General features: G+C 43.7%; 2 protein-coding genes across 11 annotated transcripts in view; both read left to right on the top strand.

Annotated features, from left to right (window-relative positions):
- SYCP2 (synaptonemal complex protein 2) overlaps positions 1 to 18,497 on the top strand; it is a 78,070-nt gene continuing 59,573 nt past the window's right edge. For 4 of the 10 annotated variants that reach the window (XM_072801625.1, XM_072801622.1, XM_072801624.1 and 1 more), the window contains exons 1-3: positions 5,054 to 5,188; positions 17,082 to 17,143; positions 18,288 to 18,431. In XM_072801625.1, the coding sequence (XP_072657726.1) occupies positions 17,120 to 17,143; positions 18,288 to 18,431 (168 nt within the window). In that variant the 5' untranslated portion in view covers positions 5,054 to 5,188; positions 17,082 to 17,119. Of the gene's footprint in view, positions 18 to 5,048; positions 5,189 to 17,081; positions 17,144 to 18,287; positions 18,432 to 18,497 lie in introns of those variants that run through there. The other 6 variants (XM_072801618.1, XM_072801621.1, XM_072801616.1 and 3 more) reach the window with 4 other exon arrangements.
- On the top strand, positions 24 to 1,543 carry PPP1R3D (protein phosphatase 1 regulatory subunit 3D). The gene has a single exon (XM_072801631.1). The coding sequence runs from the start codon at positions 361 to 363 to the stop codon at positions 1,258 to 1,260; it is 900 nt and encodes a 299-aa protein (XP_072657732.1). The 5' UTR covers positions 24 to 360; the 3' UTR covers positions 1,261 to 1,543.

The following is an 18,497-nucleotide window of genomic DNA, read 5'->3' as shown; positions in this document are numbered from 1 at the left end:
CCCCGACTTGCAGCCATGTAAGTAAGGCGGCGGGCGGGGAGGCGGGAGGGGCGGCTCCGCCCGCGCAGCCTTCCCCCCAGGACCTCCGCGGAAGCCGAAGGGAGGCGCCCGCCCTGCGCTCCCCGGGCCGGGGGTGCGGGGTCCGGAGGAGCCTCCCCCGGAGACAGCGCGCGTCTCTCTGCAGCTCCACTCCGGCTGCAAGAAGCGGAAGACCTGCGCGCGGACTCGGGGGCCGCGGGGCCGGGGCCGGGGGCTCCCCGCAGGCTGCGGTTGCGGCGGCCGCTGGGGACTGCGGAGCTCGGCGGGGACCCCGGGGTAGCGGGCGCGGGGGCCCGGCGCCGCCCGACGGCCGGACGGGCCATGTCCGGAGGCTGGGGCTCGGCGGCCCTGCCCTCCGGCCCCGGGGCCCGGAAGCCCGCCCCGCGGAGCCTCAGCTGCGTCTCCGACCTGGACGGCGGCGCGGCCCCCGAGCCGCGGCCCTGCAGGCCCCCCGGGAGCCCGGGCCGCGCGCCGCCGCCGCCACCCGCGCCGTCCGGCTGCGACCCCCGCCTGCGGCCCATCATCCTGCGGCGGGCGCGCTCGCTGCCCAGCTCGCCCGAGCGCCGCCAGAAGGCCGGGGGCGCGTCGGGGGCCGCGTGCCGCCCGGGCTGCAGCCGGCAGCTCCGCGTGCGCTTCGCCGACGCGCTGGGCCTGGAGCTGGCGCAGGTCAAGGTGTTCAACGCGGGCGAGGACCCGGCCGTGCCGCTGCACGTGTTGTCGCGCCTCGCCATCAACTCGGACCTGTGCTGCAGCAGCCAGGACCTGGAGTTCACCCTGCAGTGCCTGGTGCCCGACTTCCCGCCGCCCATCGAGGCCGCCGACTTCGCCGAGCGCCTGGCGCAGCGGCTCATCTGCCTGGAGCGCGTCACCTGCTCGGACCTGGGCATCAGCGGCACAGTGCGCGTGCGCAACGTGGCCTTCGAGAAGCAGGTGGCGGTGCGCTACACCTTCTCGGACTGGCGCAGCGCGCACGAGGCGGTGGCCCGGTGGCGCGGCCCGGCGGGCGCCGGGGGCACAGAGGACGTCTTCGCCTTCGGCTTCCCGGTGCCGCCCTTCCTGCTGGCGCTCGGCTCCCGCGTGCACTTCGCGCTGCGCTACCGGGTGGCGGGCGCCGAGTATTGGGACAACAACCACGGCCGCGACTACAGCCTCACGTGCCGCAACCACGCGCTGCACATGCCTCGCGGGGAGTGCGAGGAGAGCTGGATCCACTTCATCTGAGGGCGTCCCTCGAGCCCAGCCGCGGGGGCCTCGTCGCTGGGCTCCCCCATCCTGGCGGTGACTGTTCCCCCCCCCACGGCCTGGGCCTTCTGACTTCAGCTTCTGCTCCAAGGCCCCCAGGCTGTGGCCCTTTCCATCGTCTACTTGAAACGTCTGTGTCCCTAGGTCTAAAGAGTAGCCTCAGGTGGCCAGAAGGCCGTGGTATAATGCGCCGGGGGAGGGTGCTGGGTGGGCGGAGGATGCATGGCGGTGTTGGCCCCTCTGGAGAGGGCCTAGGCGGGGTGAGTGGGTGGGTGGGTGGGTTGGTTGGTTGGTTGATTGGTTGGTTTCTTGGAAAGACGCATCCTCCTGCTACGAAAGCCTGTGACTTTTGCATGTGTCCTGATTGGGTCTTTGTAAATGTAGTCGTTATTTATTGCCATTGTGGTGTTGGAACATTTTACCCTTGTTGGATGCTTTCTCAGGAACAGTCTGGATTTAACGAGCTAGAATATAAGTCAGTCTTGTGTGTTTGTACCCATCGTAAACAGAATGTACGGTGTGACTCCCATCACCGTCCCTTGAGGCATTTCTGCCTTGGGACAAGGAAAACCTGAGACTAGGTTTGCTTGCCAATGTCTGTAGACTTCGAACAGTGGGAAACTATTAATAGGCAAGAAATGTATGCCTCATCGGTCATCACACAGCCATTCCTGGGAGTTCAGGCTGCCCTGCTTATTAGGCCGTGTGTCTTCTACGCCAAGAGCCGAGGAAGGTGGGGAAAAAGCTAGACTTTGAAAACTACCAAAACAGTCCCTTCTCTTGCACTCTCTTCTCTTACTTCCTGTGCTCTCCTTCTTTGTGTTTGGTAATTAATGTATCTGCATGTTACCAGGCCATTCTGTTTAGGTTTGAGGCTACCTAAACATTTTGAGGAATCCTGCCTTAAGTTATTTCAATTTTCAGACAACTCTATAGAAAAATGTCAGGCAGCAATGCTCTTTGCAGTTACCTTTTTTGATGACTAAGGTGACTCTTATGTCTGCTTAAGGGTCAGGATATTTCAGAAGTCAGGTTATCAAGTGGAACTGGCAGGTGTTTTCATCAATAGCTGGAGCCCTGGAAAGAAAAATCACCAGTATTTATACTTTTTAATAGTTTTAAATTGTTTTTATATATACCCAGTTTTATCAGCTACCTGCCAACTTTATTCTTTGTGCCTTCAGATAGAGTTTCTAATATTATCTGGACTTTTCCCCCCCAGTTTTTAAAATGTTAAATGCTTTTCTTTATGTTTTTTATTTTTTATTTTTTATTTTATCTCCAACCAAGAAGTCAAGGCCTTTGTCCCCTGCTGGATGCCACGATGACTTAAAACTCCCAGCAAGGCGCTGATGACTTCTTTTGGTGCTGAGTGGTGGTCTGGCAGCAGGTGCTAGCACTGCGATATGGAAAACCCATCCAGAATGAATAAGGCCTTCAACTTGTGACTCTTGGTTCTGATAACAGTTGAAACCAGTGTGATTAATTTGTGATCACTGTCACCAGTGAATTAACTCTGGATTTTTGAACACTTAATACCATTTGTCAAATCAGTATGTCAAAGATATGCTTTACCTTTTAACCAATTTGTTTTTATAATTGCAACGTCTGTGTTTGTAAAATTCCAAGAAGAGGAATGACTTTCATTGGTACTTTTTGATAGTAAGAACACTGAATTTTGATTTAAAGTATTGTGATTCAGTTGAACCTTTGGCTATTAGCACTGTGTACTACATTGACATGCAAGACAGAGTGGAAGCCTGGTTCCATTTCCTGCTGTTTCATAAACTGTCCAATTAGGTCAGCAAGCCTGAAAGAGCCTTGGCTGTTGTGTCCTTGGCCCCAGCCCAGAGTGCAAGACAATTGTCCAGAGCATTCAGGTATAAGAGTTAGAGCTGCCAAATGTATTGTTGTGTAAAGGCATGTAAAGAATCTTGCCCTTGTGAAAGTCACTTGTCAAAAAGGTTCTGGTCATGGAATATACAGTAAATGTTTTATCTTCAATATTAAGAGAACCTCAACGTGCCTTTAAAAAAAATCAACATTTAAAAATTTAAGAACTTAAATATACCTGCCTAGTTGATAAAGAAGTTGATAAAGTTCAGCTTAAGGAGAGCTTTCAGATCCTAAAATGGCTATATTGCTTAGCTGTTAAAATTTTGCAGTGGATTGTGCAATTGTGGGGGTTGTCTCCCCAAACATATTTTAAGGTCATTTAAGATGATTTTACTAAAGCCTAAGTATTAAAGTATGTGGATAAATTATCATCTGAGGTGTGTCTTTCTTGTGGTCTAATTCTAGAAATAAGACTTAAGAAACTTCTTGCTTAAATCATTGCAGACATGAGTCTTATTCTTCCCAAAACACTCTCAAATTTAGTGCCTTTGCCAAAAAAGGAAAACTGTAGGACTCAGCTTTAGCATCACAGTTGTGTTATGTCTTTGAGAAACTGAAATGCAATCTTTTATGCCAGGTCAGTGTTAACATCTGACAAAAAGCTCTAAGGGAACGTGGGGTATGGGATAGTGATTCCACTTCTCTCAATGCTTGCTGGATGCTGTGTAAGGAGTCATGAATGTGGATTGAGCCCCTCACCCAGTACAAAGCCTGGCACGCAGGGGGAGGAAATTAACGTGGATTACATTTATTGTGCACTCATTCTTGCTTGCTCACAGTGATAGGTACTGCATGTGGCTGATTTCATTTAACTCCGAAAATTACCCAGTAGATAATATCCCTGTCAGCTGATGAGACTGATGCTCAGAGAGGTTTAGTAATTCTTCTAAAGACCCACAGCCCGTGAGCAGCAGAGTCAGCATTGAAACCTGTACCAAAGTCCACATGCTCGGCCCTGTGACAGGATGTGCTTGTTAACTTTAATTGTAAGTCCAATTATGATTGATTGATAAAGCTTTTCCATCTAACACCATACTCCAAAACCCTATTTAAAAACAATTAAAAAAAATAAAAACAATTCAAATAAGATGATCTGCTTTTATCTTCCATGTGGTGCTTTACTAACCCATCCCCATGCTTTCCAGACACATGAAACAGTAAAGATTATCATTTTTCTTCTCTACTAAAAAGTGGCAAGATGAGACGAGTTCAGGGTGCTTGTCCGCTGTATCCGTTTCTGAATTGCTTCATATTTTAGACCACAGACATGTCCACTGATCTTGTTATTTAAACTGATACTTTAAATGGAAATGCTCTAAAAAGCCTGGGCCTATCCTGATGATGATTGTGCGCAGTACCACATCTGCATGGCCGCAGCCTAATGTCCCCCAGGAGTCTGGGGTTTAGCTAATTAGGGCAGGAGGCACCCCCGCCCCCCGCCCGCACAGCATCCCCTGCTTCTAGGAAACCCGGGTGGGGGCGTGGCCTCGAGGGGGCGTGGCCGGGCAGCAGTGGGCGGGGCCAGGGCTCAGTGGGGACCGGCCTCATCTGGTTCGCAGTCCTCGCAGGTTCTCCCAGTGACCCGGGTCTCTGCGGCCCCGCCCAGCCGCCAACCTCCAGGGTGCCCTTGGGCAGGCCAGGGTGCCCGTCGGCGCCCTGCAGAGAGGCAAGTCGGGGCAGCCGGGCGCGTCCGCACCGCGGGAGGGCCGTGCAGGGGATGCCTGGGCCTCCTCTGGGGCCCCGCCCCGGGCCACGCCCACCGCGGCGCCCCTGGCTCCAGCCTCGGGAGACCCCTGCGCGGCCGTCGCGTGCGAGGGGCGGAGCCTGGCCCGCGGGCTGCGCTGATTGGACGTCGTTCCCACCGCACGCGGCGCTGATTGGGCGGACGCTTCCCGCCCCCTGTCGGCCGTCTGAGGAGCCGTGGCGGGAGTCGAGGCCGGAGGCGCTACGCGAGGCGGCGGTCGTGACGGCGGCTCCTGGGGCCCGGCGCGGAGGCCTCTTCCAGCCCCAGGTGGGCCGGGCGTCGAGGCTGGGCTCCCTGACGGTGGGGCTGCGGGGCTGTGGCCTCCGGCTGCGACGGGCGGGCAGACAGACGGGATGGCCAGCCCCCCGCCGCCCCCGACGGTTGAGCGGAGCCGTTGTGGAGAGGCCTGGGCGGCGCGGAGGCGGGGCTGAGGGGCCGACTCGGGCGGGCGGGCCGGGCGGGCCTCGAGCCGATCTCGGGGGTGCGGGGCCGGTTCCGCACCGCGCGGCGCCTTCCCGGGTCAGGGGAGGCGGGTGTGGCGGGCGGGGTGTGGCGGGAGCGGCAGGCCGGGGGCGGGGCGGGCCGGGGCGGGCCGGGGCGGGCTCCGGCGGCCGGAGAGGAGGTTCCGGCCCCGCCCCCGCCCCCGCCCCCGCCGCCCGCGATTGGCTGGGGCTCGGGGTGGGCGGGGCTTGCGGCGCTCCCACCTGCTCCTGCGCCCGCGGGTCCCGGATTCCGCTGCGCTGGGCCGGCTGCCCCCTCCCCCGCCCCGGGACCGCGGGAGGGAAGGAGGGAGGGCAGCGCGTGTGAATGCGAGTCGTGGGTGCAGGGGTGGTTGGGGGGCCCTGTGCTGGTCCGCTGGGCTCCGGGGTCGGGGGGGCGGGGGTGCACCTGCCGTCTGCCGTGGGTGCAGGGGTGGAGGGGGTCCTGTGCTGGTCCGCTTGGCTCCGGGGGCGGGGGTGCACCTGCCGTTTGCCGTGGGTGCAGGGGTGGAGGGGGCCCTGTGCTGGTCCGCTTGCAGGAGTCGGGGAGGGGGCGGGGGTGCACCTGCTGTCTGCTGTGGGTGCAGGGGTGGAGGGGGTCCTGTGCTGGTCCGCTGGGCTCCGGGGGCGGGGGGGCGGGGGTGCACCTGCCGTCTGCTGTGGGTGCAGGGGTGGAGGGGGTCCTGTGCTGGTCCGCTGGGCTCCGGGGGCGGGGGGGCGGGGGTGCACCTGCCGTCTGCCGTGGGTGCAGGGGTGGAGGGGGCTCCTGTGCTGGTCCGCTTGGCTCCGGGGGCGGGGGTGCACCTGCCGTTTGCCGTGGGTGCAGGGGTGGAGGGGGCCCTGTGCTGGTCCGCTTGCAGGAGTCGGGGAGGGGGCGGGGGTGCACCTGCTGTCTGCTGTGGGTGCAGGGGTGGTGGGGGCCCTGTGCTGGTCCGCTGGGCTCCGGGGTCGGGGGGTGCACCTGCTGTCTGCCGTGGGTGCAGGGGTGGTGGGGGCCCTGTGCTGGTCCGCTTGGCTCCGGGGTCCGGGGTGTGCACCTGCCGTCTGCCGTGGGTGCAGGGGTGGAGGGGGCCCTGTGCTGGTCCGCTTGCAGGGGTCGGGGAGGGGGCGGGGGTGCACCTGCTGGCTGCCTCGACCTTCGCTCGTCCCCGGAGCCTGCACACGGGCAGGTTTCCCCTGAGTAGCCCCGGGGTCCCAGCTCCCAGTGCCCTGGACCTGGATAAGTGTCCGTCTGCGTGCGTTTCTCTGTCGTCCCTGTTGTGTTGCGTGGCGCCTCGCGAGGGTCTGTCAGCCTGTTCTCTCATTGTAGACGACTGTGCCGCTTTGTCTCCTTCTGCACCTGCGTGACCCGTTCAGTGAAGGGTGCCGACTTTCTGGTTCTTTGGGAGCCAGTGTGCACCCAGCCTTGGGAGGGAGGGAGGAGTCACTGGGTGGTCTAGTTTTGCTGACTTCCAGTCGGCCTGTGTGCCTGATAGTTTTCCTTTTCCTCAGCCGACTTCTTGCAGGACGGTTGTCTGGGAACAGCTGATCAGCTTTCTTTGTGCCTCTTGGCCATAAGTGATTCGTGCAGTATTTCATGTCTTCGGAAATTACCTTGTTAAATCCAAATTCACTTTATTTTAGTTGTGAAGACAGAAAAGCATCAGGACGTAGGGGTACTTGCCCCCCGCAGTCGCTGTTCCTAGGAAGAGAGTACACACTGGTGTCCCTAAAATATGTGTTAAGTGTTTAAACTTTTTAGTCGAGTTTTCAAATTGTGAAATAATAGGAGTCTTTAGCTTTACAAACATACCTTCATTGCAGTATGGTGTAAGCCAGTATGTGTAGAACTGTTTTCATGACTGAATATTGTCAGAATATAAAAGCATTGAATTCACTTGTGATATTTATGATTGGTGAATTTTGGATAAGTAATAAAATATCTACCTATAAAGTCAGAAATTAGTATATGTTCCATAATTTTAGATAAATCAGCAAATGTATTACAATCAAGACTTTTACGTTTGTGTTCTATTGGCAGTATGATTTAAGGATTAAAGCAATATGTAATTGTATTTTAAATCTACTAATTTGAGTATATTTTCATCAAAAATGTGAAATAGTATAAAAATATTTTTCCTTTAGGGGCACCTGGGTGGCTCAGTCAGTTAAGTGTTCTAGATCCCAGGGTCATGAGTTCAAGCCCGGAATTGGGCTCCAAGCTGGATATGGAGCCTACTTTAAAAAAAAAAAAATTTTCCTCTTAAAATTTTTTGTAATATTAAATATTCTCCTAAGATTAAGATAAAATAGTTATTAATGAACATTAATCTTAAATAAAATTATTTCAATAATAAACTATTTTAAATAAAATGTATTAAATAATTTTATAAAAATAAACTTAGTCACCATTCTAGTGTTTACTTGACCTCTGCCATTATAGAATCCATACTGTGTCCATGCTGTTTATGTCTAGATTTACATGTGTACAAGTCAAAGAATACTGTGAATTGCTTAGAACTATAAAATGTTCCTCAGTCACCATGTGCAATTGTTGCTAATACTGTGCACTAGGTTGCTAGTACTTCCAGAACCACAAGTTGGAATGCAAAGAAAAGGAAGAGGACAATAGGCACTATTAGGAAGCAGTTGTTCATTATGCAAGAAGCAACTATATTTTTGCTCTGCAAGAGGAAGGATTTGACAGTGAATTAATGTCTTTTTTCATACCTGAGTACTTAGGTTTCTCAAATGCTATTTCCATTTTAAGCATAGAGAAAATGTCAGTCAGTATTGGCACAACCTGCAACCTTCTTAGCATTGTTTTGGCCTCCTCTTCCCCTTAAACTTTTTTTTTTCAAAGATTTATTTATTCAAAAAAAAAAAAAAAGATTGATTTATTCCTTAGAGAGAGCCAGAGCCAGCCAGCCAGCTGGGGGGAGGGGGCAAAGGGAGAGAATCTCCAAGCTGACTCCCTGATGAGCATGGAGCCTAAAGGGGATCTTGATCCAGCAACTTATGAGATCGGATGTGAGCTGAAATCAAGGGCCAGTTGCCCAGCTGACTCAGCCACCCAGGTGCCCTGACTTTTTTTTTTTTTTTTTAATAGAAGTTTTCTAACATCTACTAAATAAACAGAATAGCATAATTAACTGAAGTCCCCTTTTCTCTGAAAGTTGTGAGTTACAAGAATGAATGTATTTGGTCATAATTATAGGACTTGCCGGTGGTGGATTCTGAGTTAATAAAGATTCCTGTGTGCTCCTTAATAAAATTGTGTGTGTTTGTGTGTGTGTGTAGGAGAGATAATAGTTTATTTTTGTGAATATGGAAAATAGAAGTCTAATTTTTTTCATATACTGAGTCATTTTCCTAATACTGTTTATCAACTAGTTTACCTTTTTCCCTCTGATTTATAAAGTTCTATGTATACATGAACTTACAATATACATTTGGGTATGCATTTGGATTCTCTTCTGTTTTATCAGTCCATTTATTTCCTGTTTTTAACACTGTAGTAATTGTGACTTTGTAATATATTTTAATATTAAATGGGATTATTCTTTCCCTTTTTACTTTATTTTAATATTTAAATTTTAGGGATCTCTGGGTGGCGCAGCAGTTTGGCGCCTGCCTTTGGCCCAGGGCGCGATCCTGAAGACCCAGGATCGAATCCCACGTCAGGCTCCCGGTGCATGGAGCCTGCTTCTCCCTCTGCCTATGTCTCTGCCTCTCTCTCTCTCTATGTGTGACTATCATAAAAAAAAAGAGAGAGAGAGAGAATAAAATGGTATACTGAGTGGTTTCTCTTTAAAAAAATATTTAAATTTTAGTATAATTAATGTACAGAATTATATTAGTTTTAGATATATAATATAGGGATTCAGTAGTTCTATAAATTACTCAGTGCTTATCACATTAAGTGTAACCTTAATCCATTTCACCTCACCTATCTCCCCCACTCTCCTTCCCTCTGGTAACCAACAGTTCTCTATATTTGTCTGTTTTTTGTTTGATTTTTTTCTTTGTTTATTTCTTAAATTCCACATATGATTGAAATCATATGGTATTTGTCTTTCTCTGGCTGAATTATTTTGCTTAGCATTATACTCTAGATCCCTCCATGTTGTTGCAAATGGCAAGAATGCATTTTATGGCTAATATTCCTATATATATATATATATATATATATACACACACACACACACACATATATATACACATACACATACACACTATATAGTCAGCCATAAAAAAGAATAATAATATATAGTATACATATAAATGTATATACATTTATGTATATTATATACATTTATATATACATACACCACATCTTCTGTGTCCATCTGTTGATGGACACTTGAGCTGTTTCCATAATTTGGCTACTGTAAATAATGCTGCAGTAAACATAGGGGTGGATATATCTTTTCAAATTTGTGTTTTTGTATTCTTTGGGTAAATACCCAGCAATATAATTACAGGATCAAATGGTGGTTCTATTTTTACTTTTTTTGAGAAACCTCTGTACAGAGTAGCTGCACAAGTTGGCATTCCCACCAACAGTGTACAAACTTCCTTTTTCTCCAGATCCTCACCAACACTTGTTTCTTGTGTTGTTGATTTTCACCATTTTAACAGCTGTGAGGTAATATCTCCTTGTGGTTTTGATTTGTATTTCCCTGATGATGAGTTGAGTATCATTTCATGTGTCTATTGGCCATCTGTATGTCTTCTTTGGAGAAATGTCTGTTTACTACACTTTTTGCTCATTTTTATTTTTATTTTTTTAATAAAATAATTTTTTATTGGTGTTCAATTTACCAACATACAGAATAACACCCAGTACTCATCCCGTCAAGTGTCGCCCTCAGTGCCCGTCACCTACTCACCCCCACCCCCCCGCCCTCCTCCCCTTCCACCACTCCTAGTTCGTTTCCCAGAGTTAGGAGTCTTTATGTCCTGTCTCCCTTTCTGATATTTCCCACACATTTCTTCTCCCTTCCCTTATATTCCCTTTCACTATTATTTATATCCCCCAAATGAATGAGAACATGCACTGTTTGTCCTTCTCCGATTGACTTACTTCACTCAGCATAATACCCTCCAGTTCTATCCACGTTGAAGCAAATGGTGGGTATTTGTCGTTTCTAATGGCTGAGGAATATTCCATTGTATACATAAACCACATCTTCTTTATCCATTCATCTTTCGATGGACACCGAGGCTCCTTCCACAGTTTGGCTAATGTGGACATTGCTGCTAGAAACATCGGGGTGCAGGTGTCCCGGCGTTTCATTGCATCTGAATCTTTGGGGTAAGTCCCCAACAGTGCAATTGCTGGGTCGTAGGGCAGGTCTATTTTTAACTGTTTGAGGAACCTCCACACAGTTTTCCAGAGTGGCTGCACCAGTTCACATTCCCACCAACAGTGTAAGAGGGTTCCCTTTTCTCTGCATCCTCTCCAACATTTGTTGTTTCCTGCCTTGTTAATTTTCCCCATTCTCACTGGTGTGAGGTGGTATCTTACTGTGGTTTTGATTTGTATTTCCCTGATGGCAAGTGATGCAGAGCATTTTCTCATGTGCATGTTGACCATGTCTATGTCTTCCTCTGTGAGATTTCTCTTCATGTCTTTTGCCCATTTCATGATTGGATTGTTTCTTTGGTGTTGAGTTTAATAAGTTCTTTATAGATCTTGGAAACTAGCCCTTTATCTGATAAGTCATTTGCAAATATCTTCTCCCATTCTGAAGGTTGTCTTTTAGTTTTGTTGACTGTATCCTTTGCTGTGCAAAAGCTTCTTATCTTGATGAAGTCCCAATAGTTCATTTTTGCTTTTGTTTCTTTTGTCTTCGAGGATGTATCTTGCAAGAACTTACTGTGGCCAAGTTCAAAAAGGGTGTTGCCTGTGTTCTCCTCTAGGATTTTGATGGAATCTTGTCTCACATTTAGATCTTTCATCCATTTTGAGTTTATCTTTGTGTATGGTGTAAGAGAATGGTCTAGTTTCATTCTTCTGCATGTGGATGTCCAATTTTCCCTTTTTGCTCATTTTTAAATTGGATCTTTTTTCGGTGTTGTATAAGTTCTTTGTGTATTTTGGATACTAATCCCTTATCAGATATATCATTTGTAAATATCTTCCCCCATTCAGTAGGTTGTCTTTGTTTTTTTGGTTGTTTGCTGTGTAGAATTTTTATTTTGATGTAGTCCCAATAGTTTACTTTTTATTTTGTTTTCTGTGCCTTAGGAGACCTATCTAGAAAGATGTTGCTGTGGCTGATGTCAGAGAAATTGCTGCCTGTGCTCTTTTTTAGGATTTTTATGGTTTCCGATTTTACATTTAGGTCTTTAATCCATTTTGAATTTATTTTTGTGTAGAGTGTAAGAAAGTAGTCCACTTTCATTGTCTTGTATGTAGCTGTCCAGTTTTCCCAGCACCATCTGTTGAAGAGACTGCCTTTTTTCCCCATTGTATATTCTTGTCTGCTTTGTTATACATTAGTTAACCATATAATTAATCCTGAATTTATTTTTGGGCTTTCTGTTCTGTGGACCTATGTGTCTCTTTTTGTGCCAGTACCATACAGTTTTGATTACTACAGCTCTGTAGTATACCTTAAAATCTATGACCTTATTAAATTCATTTATCAGTTCTGGTAGTTTTCTAGTGGAGTCTTTATGGTGTTCTAGGTATAGTATCCTCTCATTTGCAAAAAAAAAAAAAAATGAGTTTTATTTCTTCCTTACCAAGTTGGATGCCTTTTATTTCTTTTTCTTTTCTGATTGCTGTGGCTAGGATTTCCAGTACTGTGTTGAATAAAAGTAGTGAGAATGGGCATCCTTGTCTTGCTCCTTTTCTTAGGGGAAAAGCTCTCAGTTTTTCACCATTGAGTATGATGTTAGCTGTGCATTTTTCATATATGGTCTTTATTATGTTGAGGTATGTTTCCTCTAAACCTCTTCCCTTTATTTTTGAATAATATTTTTGCTGGCTATAGATTTAGTTTGTAGTTTTTCTTTCAGCACTTTGTAATTCCTTTCTTTCTTTGTTTTTACGTCTTGTACTTTTAGTGTCTTTGTCTGGCTTTGGTATCAGGATGATGTTAACTTATGAAGTGAGATTGGAAGTATTCCTTCTATTTTTGGGAAGAGGTTGAGAAGGATTGGTTTTAGTTCTTCTCTAAATGTTTGGTAGAATTCATCAGTGAAGCCATCTGGTCCTGGACTTTCCTTTGTTGGGAGGTTTTTGATTACTGATACAGTCTCCATACTAGTGACTTATATGTTCATATTTTCTATTTTTTCATGATTCAGCCTTATATTTCTCTAGCTTTTATGTTTCTTCTAGGTTTCATTTCTTCTAGGTTGTCCAATTTATTGACATGTAATTATTCATTGTCTTTATATTTCTGTAATATTAATTCTAATGTTTCTCTCATTTATGATTTTGAGTCCTCTTTTTTTTTCTTGCTAACTCTAGCTAAAGATTTGTCTATTTATCTTTTTAGAAATCCAGTTCTTACTTTTGTTGATCTACTGTATTTTTGTCTCTGGGTCATTTATTTCCACTCTGAGCTTTGTTATTTCCTTCCTTCCACTAATTTTGGGCTTAGTTTTTTTATTCTTTTTCCAGTTCCTTGAGGTGTAAAGTTAGGTTGTTTATTTAAGATCTTTTTTCTTTTACTGTAAGCATTTTTCACTATAACTTTATCTTTCAAAACTGCTTTTACTGTATTCCATAATTTTTTGGTATGTTGCTTTTCCATATCATTTGTCTCAAGGTATTTTTTTATTCTTTGATTTGCTGGTTGTTTAGAAGCGTGTTTAATCACCACATAATTGTAGAGTTTTCGGTTTTCTTCTTATAATTGATTTTTAGTTTCATATCCTGTGGTCAGAAAAGATGCTTTATATCAGTTTTTTTTAATTAAGACTTGTTTTGTGGCCTAACATATGATTTACATTGGATAATGTTCCATGTGTGCTTGAGAAGCATGTAGATTCTGCAGATATTGAGTGGAATGTTCTGTATATGTCTGTTAGGTCCATCTGTTCTACACGTAGGTTAAGTCCAGTCTTGAGGCACTTTACAAAGATGCTATTCTATGTTTTCTGCTCTCATAGTTCCCGTTGGTCAGGTATCAGCTTATTGATGCTACTTAAAAGTAACCCTCTTTTACTCTCTGGCAGCTTTTAATGTTTTTGTCTTCGATTGTCAGCAGTTTCTGTGGTCCACCTGGGGATGGTTTTCTTTTTCTTTATCTGGGCTTCATATACGGCTTTTTGAATCCACAGGCTGACATGTTTTATTGGTTTTGGGAAATCCTCTGTCATCATTTCTTAGGAATTCTTTCTGCCCCATTCACTCTCTCCAAGGACTTCAGTTACAGATACATAGGGCTTTATAACTTCTCCTCTGTGCTGTTCTATATTCTTGTCTCCCTCCTCTGTGTATCTTTGTTTCTTTCTGGATAGTTTTTTTCTGGTATAGCTTCTATTCTAAAATTTTCATTTTATGTATGTATATTTTCCATTTTATTTTTAATAATTTTGTTTTTTATTATTTTTGTTTCTCAAATAATGTGATTCATTTTCAAATTTTCTGTGGCCTTCCTTACTCCCCACTCTAGTTTCTAGTTTTCTGCCAACATTCTCTTTTTAAGTAATCTTTAAGTACACATACTTATGATTACTTTAAAGTATTTGTTTAATAACTTTGCCATCTAGAGGTCCTGTGACCCTGTTACTTTGGGCTACCTCTGGCTCTTCCTCATGTTTTAATAGATTTATCCAAGTCTAGGAATTGCATTTTAAGTATTGTTTTGGTTGCATCTACAGATTTCTGTATGTATGCATATTCAGTTAAATATTTAGTAATTTCTATCTTTTTATATCTTGTGGACTGTCCAAAAGAACATATTTTAGTTTCCAAGTACAGGGAAGTTTGAAGCTACCTTTGTATCTGATAGCTTAATTTATTATAAGAACAGGGTATCGATTATTCTTTTGCATGCTTTTGTTTTTGCTCTTGTGTCTTAAGGTTTTCTCTTTATTATAAAGAAATAACCTCAAAGTGTTGTAGATGTACTTTTTAAAATTTGTCTTCTTTGGGATTCAGTGGACTCTTTAAATTTGTGGATGTCTCCATTTATTTTAGGAAAGGTCTTGGCTTGACTATTATTCAACTGCTACCCCACAATTTTTTTTTTTTGTAATTTTTGGAATTCTTATTGGGTAGATATTGGAATGTCTGCATCTCTCCTTCATATCCCAACTTCTCTTTGTATACATTTTATCATTTCATTCCTTTGTAATATTCTGTATCTTATCATCCAGGGAATAGTCCCTCCTGCAGACAGCTACTCCCTTAATTTTCAGGCTTATGATAATAGTGCCAGTAGTGGATACTTGAGGTTCTAGCCTGTTGTTTCTCAGTAATCACCCTTTTGGTTGTTGACCTCAGGTACTTATTTCTTACCCCTGTATTTGAGATAATACTTTTCATATCCTTTCCCCCCCTCTCCTATTTTCTATCCATGAAGCAATTCTGTGTCACGCATGTGTGTGTATATTAAAATCTTATAACAGTGTGTGATAGGACATTCTCAAACAGAAGCAACCTAAATTTCTATCTTCTGTGATTGCTTGGAAAGAATTTAAAAAAAAAAAGAGTGAAGCAAGTAGAAAATAAGTTAACCCCTTCATTGGAATTGGGGAACCAAAGAGTGGTCCCTGCATTTTCTGGGTCAGAGTTTTCTGAGTCAGGCAAAATGACAAAATGACTACCAGCTATTTAGAAATCTTGGAATCATTATCAGTATATTGGAATTCCCAACTAGCATGGACCTAGAATTGCCCCTCTAGTATATAGGCCAGAGCAGGCAAGCACAACCAGATGGGGCATAATCACATGTAGGCCCTGAATAAGTTTGGATGGAGCAGCTGGGCTTTCCAACTGCTTAACTATGGAGGCTGGCTTTGGTCATTTTCATTTCCCCTCAACAGTAGTCCAATCTACATTTTACTGATCTCATGTTTTGTATCCCATTTACCTGTATTTTGGCAAGAATTTACTGTACTTTTAAAAAGGCATGTAAGCATAAATTAAAAATAAAGCTTGCCTTTCACAAATAACAAGTTACAGTTCTGTGCAACTCACTACTCTTCCTCCCCAGTGAGCTGATAAACTCTCCAATAGCGTCCCTCTCATTCTCTCCCCGCAACCACACACACACGTGCAAATATGTATATACTTATACCTAGATATATAATCATAAATAAGACAATTTTTAACATAAATGCCATTACATAGTTTGGATCGTTTGGCAACATATTTTTAATTTAACTTAAAATTAACTGTGAATATCTAAAATTATGGTTCATCTGTTATGTTTATAAATTTGATTATCATATATCACATTTTATTCATTTTTCACCTTCCCTTCCATTCCCAACCCCTATCTGGGTACTTTTTCGACTCAAGACAATGCTGTAAAAACACCTTTAGACTTGGTTCCAATTTTAGTATATGCGCTGCCAAAGCGAGCACATAGACTTGGTTCCTTAGACAAATGTTTCTCTGGGGAATCAGATATTTTTCTCCCTAGAGTTAATCTGAAAATACAAGAGATTTTTTTTACTCATGCCTTTTGTCTGCCTGATATGTATGCCCTATTGGCCCTTAAATTTCTCTACTAGCACATCTGCAAGAAAGTAGACTGTGACTAACACTACTTGTTCTCATTAAAACATAGTTCTATATTCATCTTGGATTAATTAATTGCCGTTCTATGTTGGGTTTCAAGTGTTTCTATTATAAAGCTCTTCATCATATAGATTATTTTTAAATTATCCCAGTTACATTGTCTAGAAAAGATGATATTTCTTTTCCTTTATAGAGTTAATGACCAAATCACATTTGAAAATGTTAGATGCTTTTGTTAAGATGGTGGGTGATGCTGGGGTGCCTGGGTGGCTCAGTTGGTTAAACATCTGCCTTTTCCTCAGGTCCTCATCTCAGGGTCCTGGCATCAAGCCAGCATGTCCCTGCTCAGTGGAGATTCTACTTTTCCCTGTCCCTCTGCCCTTCTTCCTGCTCATTCTCACTCTCTCTTTCTGTCTTTTTTTGCTCCCTCATATAAATAAATAAGATCTTTAAAAAAAAAATGGCGGGTGGTGCTAATCAATCCTGTTGATTCCTTTTTTCCATTCCTCTTGGAAGGGACAATGTGCTTAGGTTTTCTTTTCCTCCTATTCTCAGATAGCCTGGTCTTTGGCAATATATTTGCATATTCTCCCCTTCCTAAATATTATGTTACTAGCCTGAATTTCATTTATACACTAATTCAAGATTATTTTTCTTTCCCCAAAGTTGGAACAAATACAGCAGGAATCCCTATACCTAATGAGAGAGGTCCAGGTTTGTATTTTTTCACTAACTAGTATTGTGACCTTTTGGCAAGACATTCAATATTTATTTAATCTATAAAAAGAGAAGTCTTGAATAAATGATCTTCAGGCCTTCTTCCAGAAACTTCCTTGACCAGATTCACGTGTGTAATTTCATTAACAGTGAGGAACTTGGAATTATTTATTGCCTTTGGTTTAAGCACCAGTGCTTATTTATGTGTTTTAAGATTTTGAACTGTAAACGTAGAATAGATTGTAAGATACTAAAAGCATGTTTTGTTTTACAGGTGCTTCTTTTGTCTTACTGTTGTAATATTAAATCAAAATGCCTATAAGACCAGATCTCCAGGTATGTAGTCCTAGACCAAAGAAAGGAAGTATTTTAATTCCTAAAATCACTTCTGTTTATTTATGAGTGTTAAGTGCTATATTTTTAGGAAAGATGAAGCTTACTTATTTTTATGAAATGGTCAAGAGTAGAATAAGTTAAAACATTATTTTTTCATTTTTAATAGATTGTTTTCACAATCTGTTATATATGAAGTATGAAAGATGCTGATTATTTACATATACCTTTTACATTAAAAAATTATGCAGTGATTCATGTATAATTTATGCTTGGATATTTTTATGTCAGGGTTTTAAATTTAAGGTTGCATTTTGATAAAAACATTTAAATATAAAAAGTTTTAATATATCTATTTAATGTGTATGCAATTTACCACCAAATCTGGTGATCGGATTATAGTATAAAAATTCCTTATTAGTGATGTTATACTTCACTGGTAAGAATGGTGTATTTTATAAAGGCTATAAATGTATAACATAATAAATTATATATGTAATTCTTAAATTATATTGATATGATTTCCAAAAGTGATTTTATCTGTCTTTATGCATTTTTAAAAAACTATTTAAATCTCATTAAGAAATCGATAGGTGGGTGGCTCAGTTGTTTGGTGCCTGCCTTTGGCTCCGGGGGCGTTGGGCTCCCTGCATGGAGCCTGCTTCTCCCTCTGCCTGTGTCTCTGCCTCCCCCCCCCCCCCGCCCCTCTCTCTCTCTCTCTCTCTGTGTCTATCATGAATAAATAAATAAAATCTTAAAAAGAAATTGATAGGTGTGTTAGGGTTTTATCCATGGCATTAGTATTAGTTACTATAAAGTTTATAAAGTTTATTTTACGTCTTTCATTAATAAGTTTCTTTTTGGAGCTTGACGTGATGATGACTTACAATAAAAGATACGAAGTGGAAAATTAGTAGACTATATGTGTGTATATATATATTTTTCGTAGAATCTTGCTATTACCAAAAAAGCTTGATCTCTGTGTTACTCCGAATTTAATAGTTGACAGCTTTTTTTTAAATAAGTAAATTGATATAAGCTCTTCTGAGAATTTTCATGCAAAAACAATTCTTGAATTACTAGACTGCATACAGTGACTCATTTTGGTTTTGATTCCATCTCTGTGCCATTAACTGTATTTCTCTAGCAGTTGGAAAAATGCATTGATGATGCTTTAAGAAAAAATGATTTCGAACCTTTGAAAACACTTTTACAAATTGATATTTGTGAAGATGTGAAGATTAAATGCAGCAAGCAGTTTTTACACAAATTGGATGGCCTTATATGCAGGGTAAATAACTGCTTTTTGTTGAATGATTGTTAAAATTATTGAATAGTTCCCTTTCTAGGAAAAAAT

Source organism: Canis lupus, chromosome 26 (genome assembly GCF_048164855.1).
Source record: "Canis lupus baileyi chromosome 26, mCanLup2.hap1, whole genome shotgun sequence".
NCBI lineage: Eukaryota > Metazoa > Chordata > Mammalia > Carnivora > Canidae > Canis > Canis lupus.
This window is presented reverse-complemented; position numbering and strand designations above follow the sequence as displayed.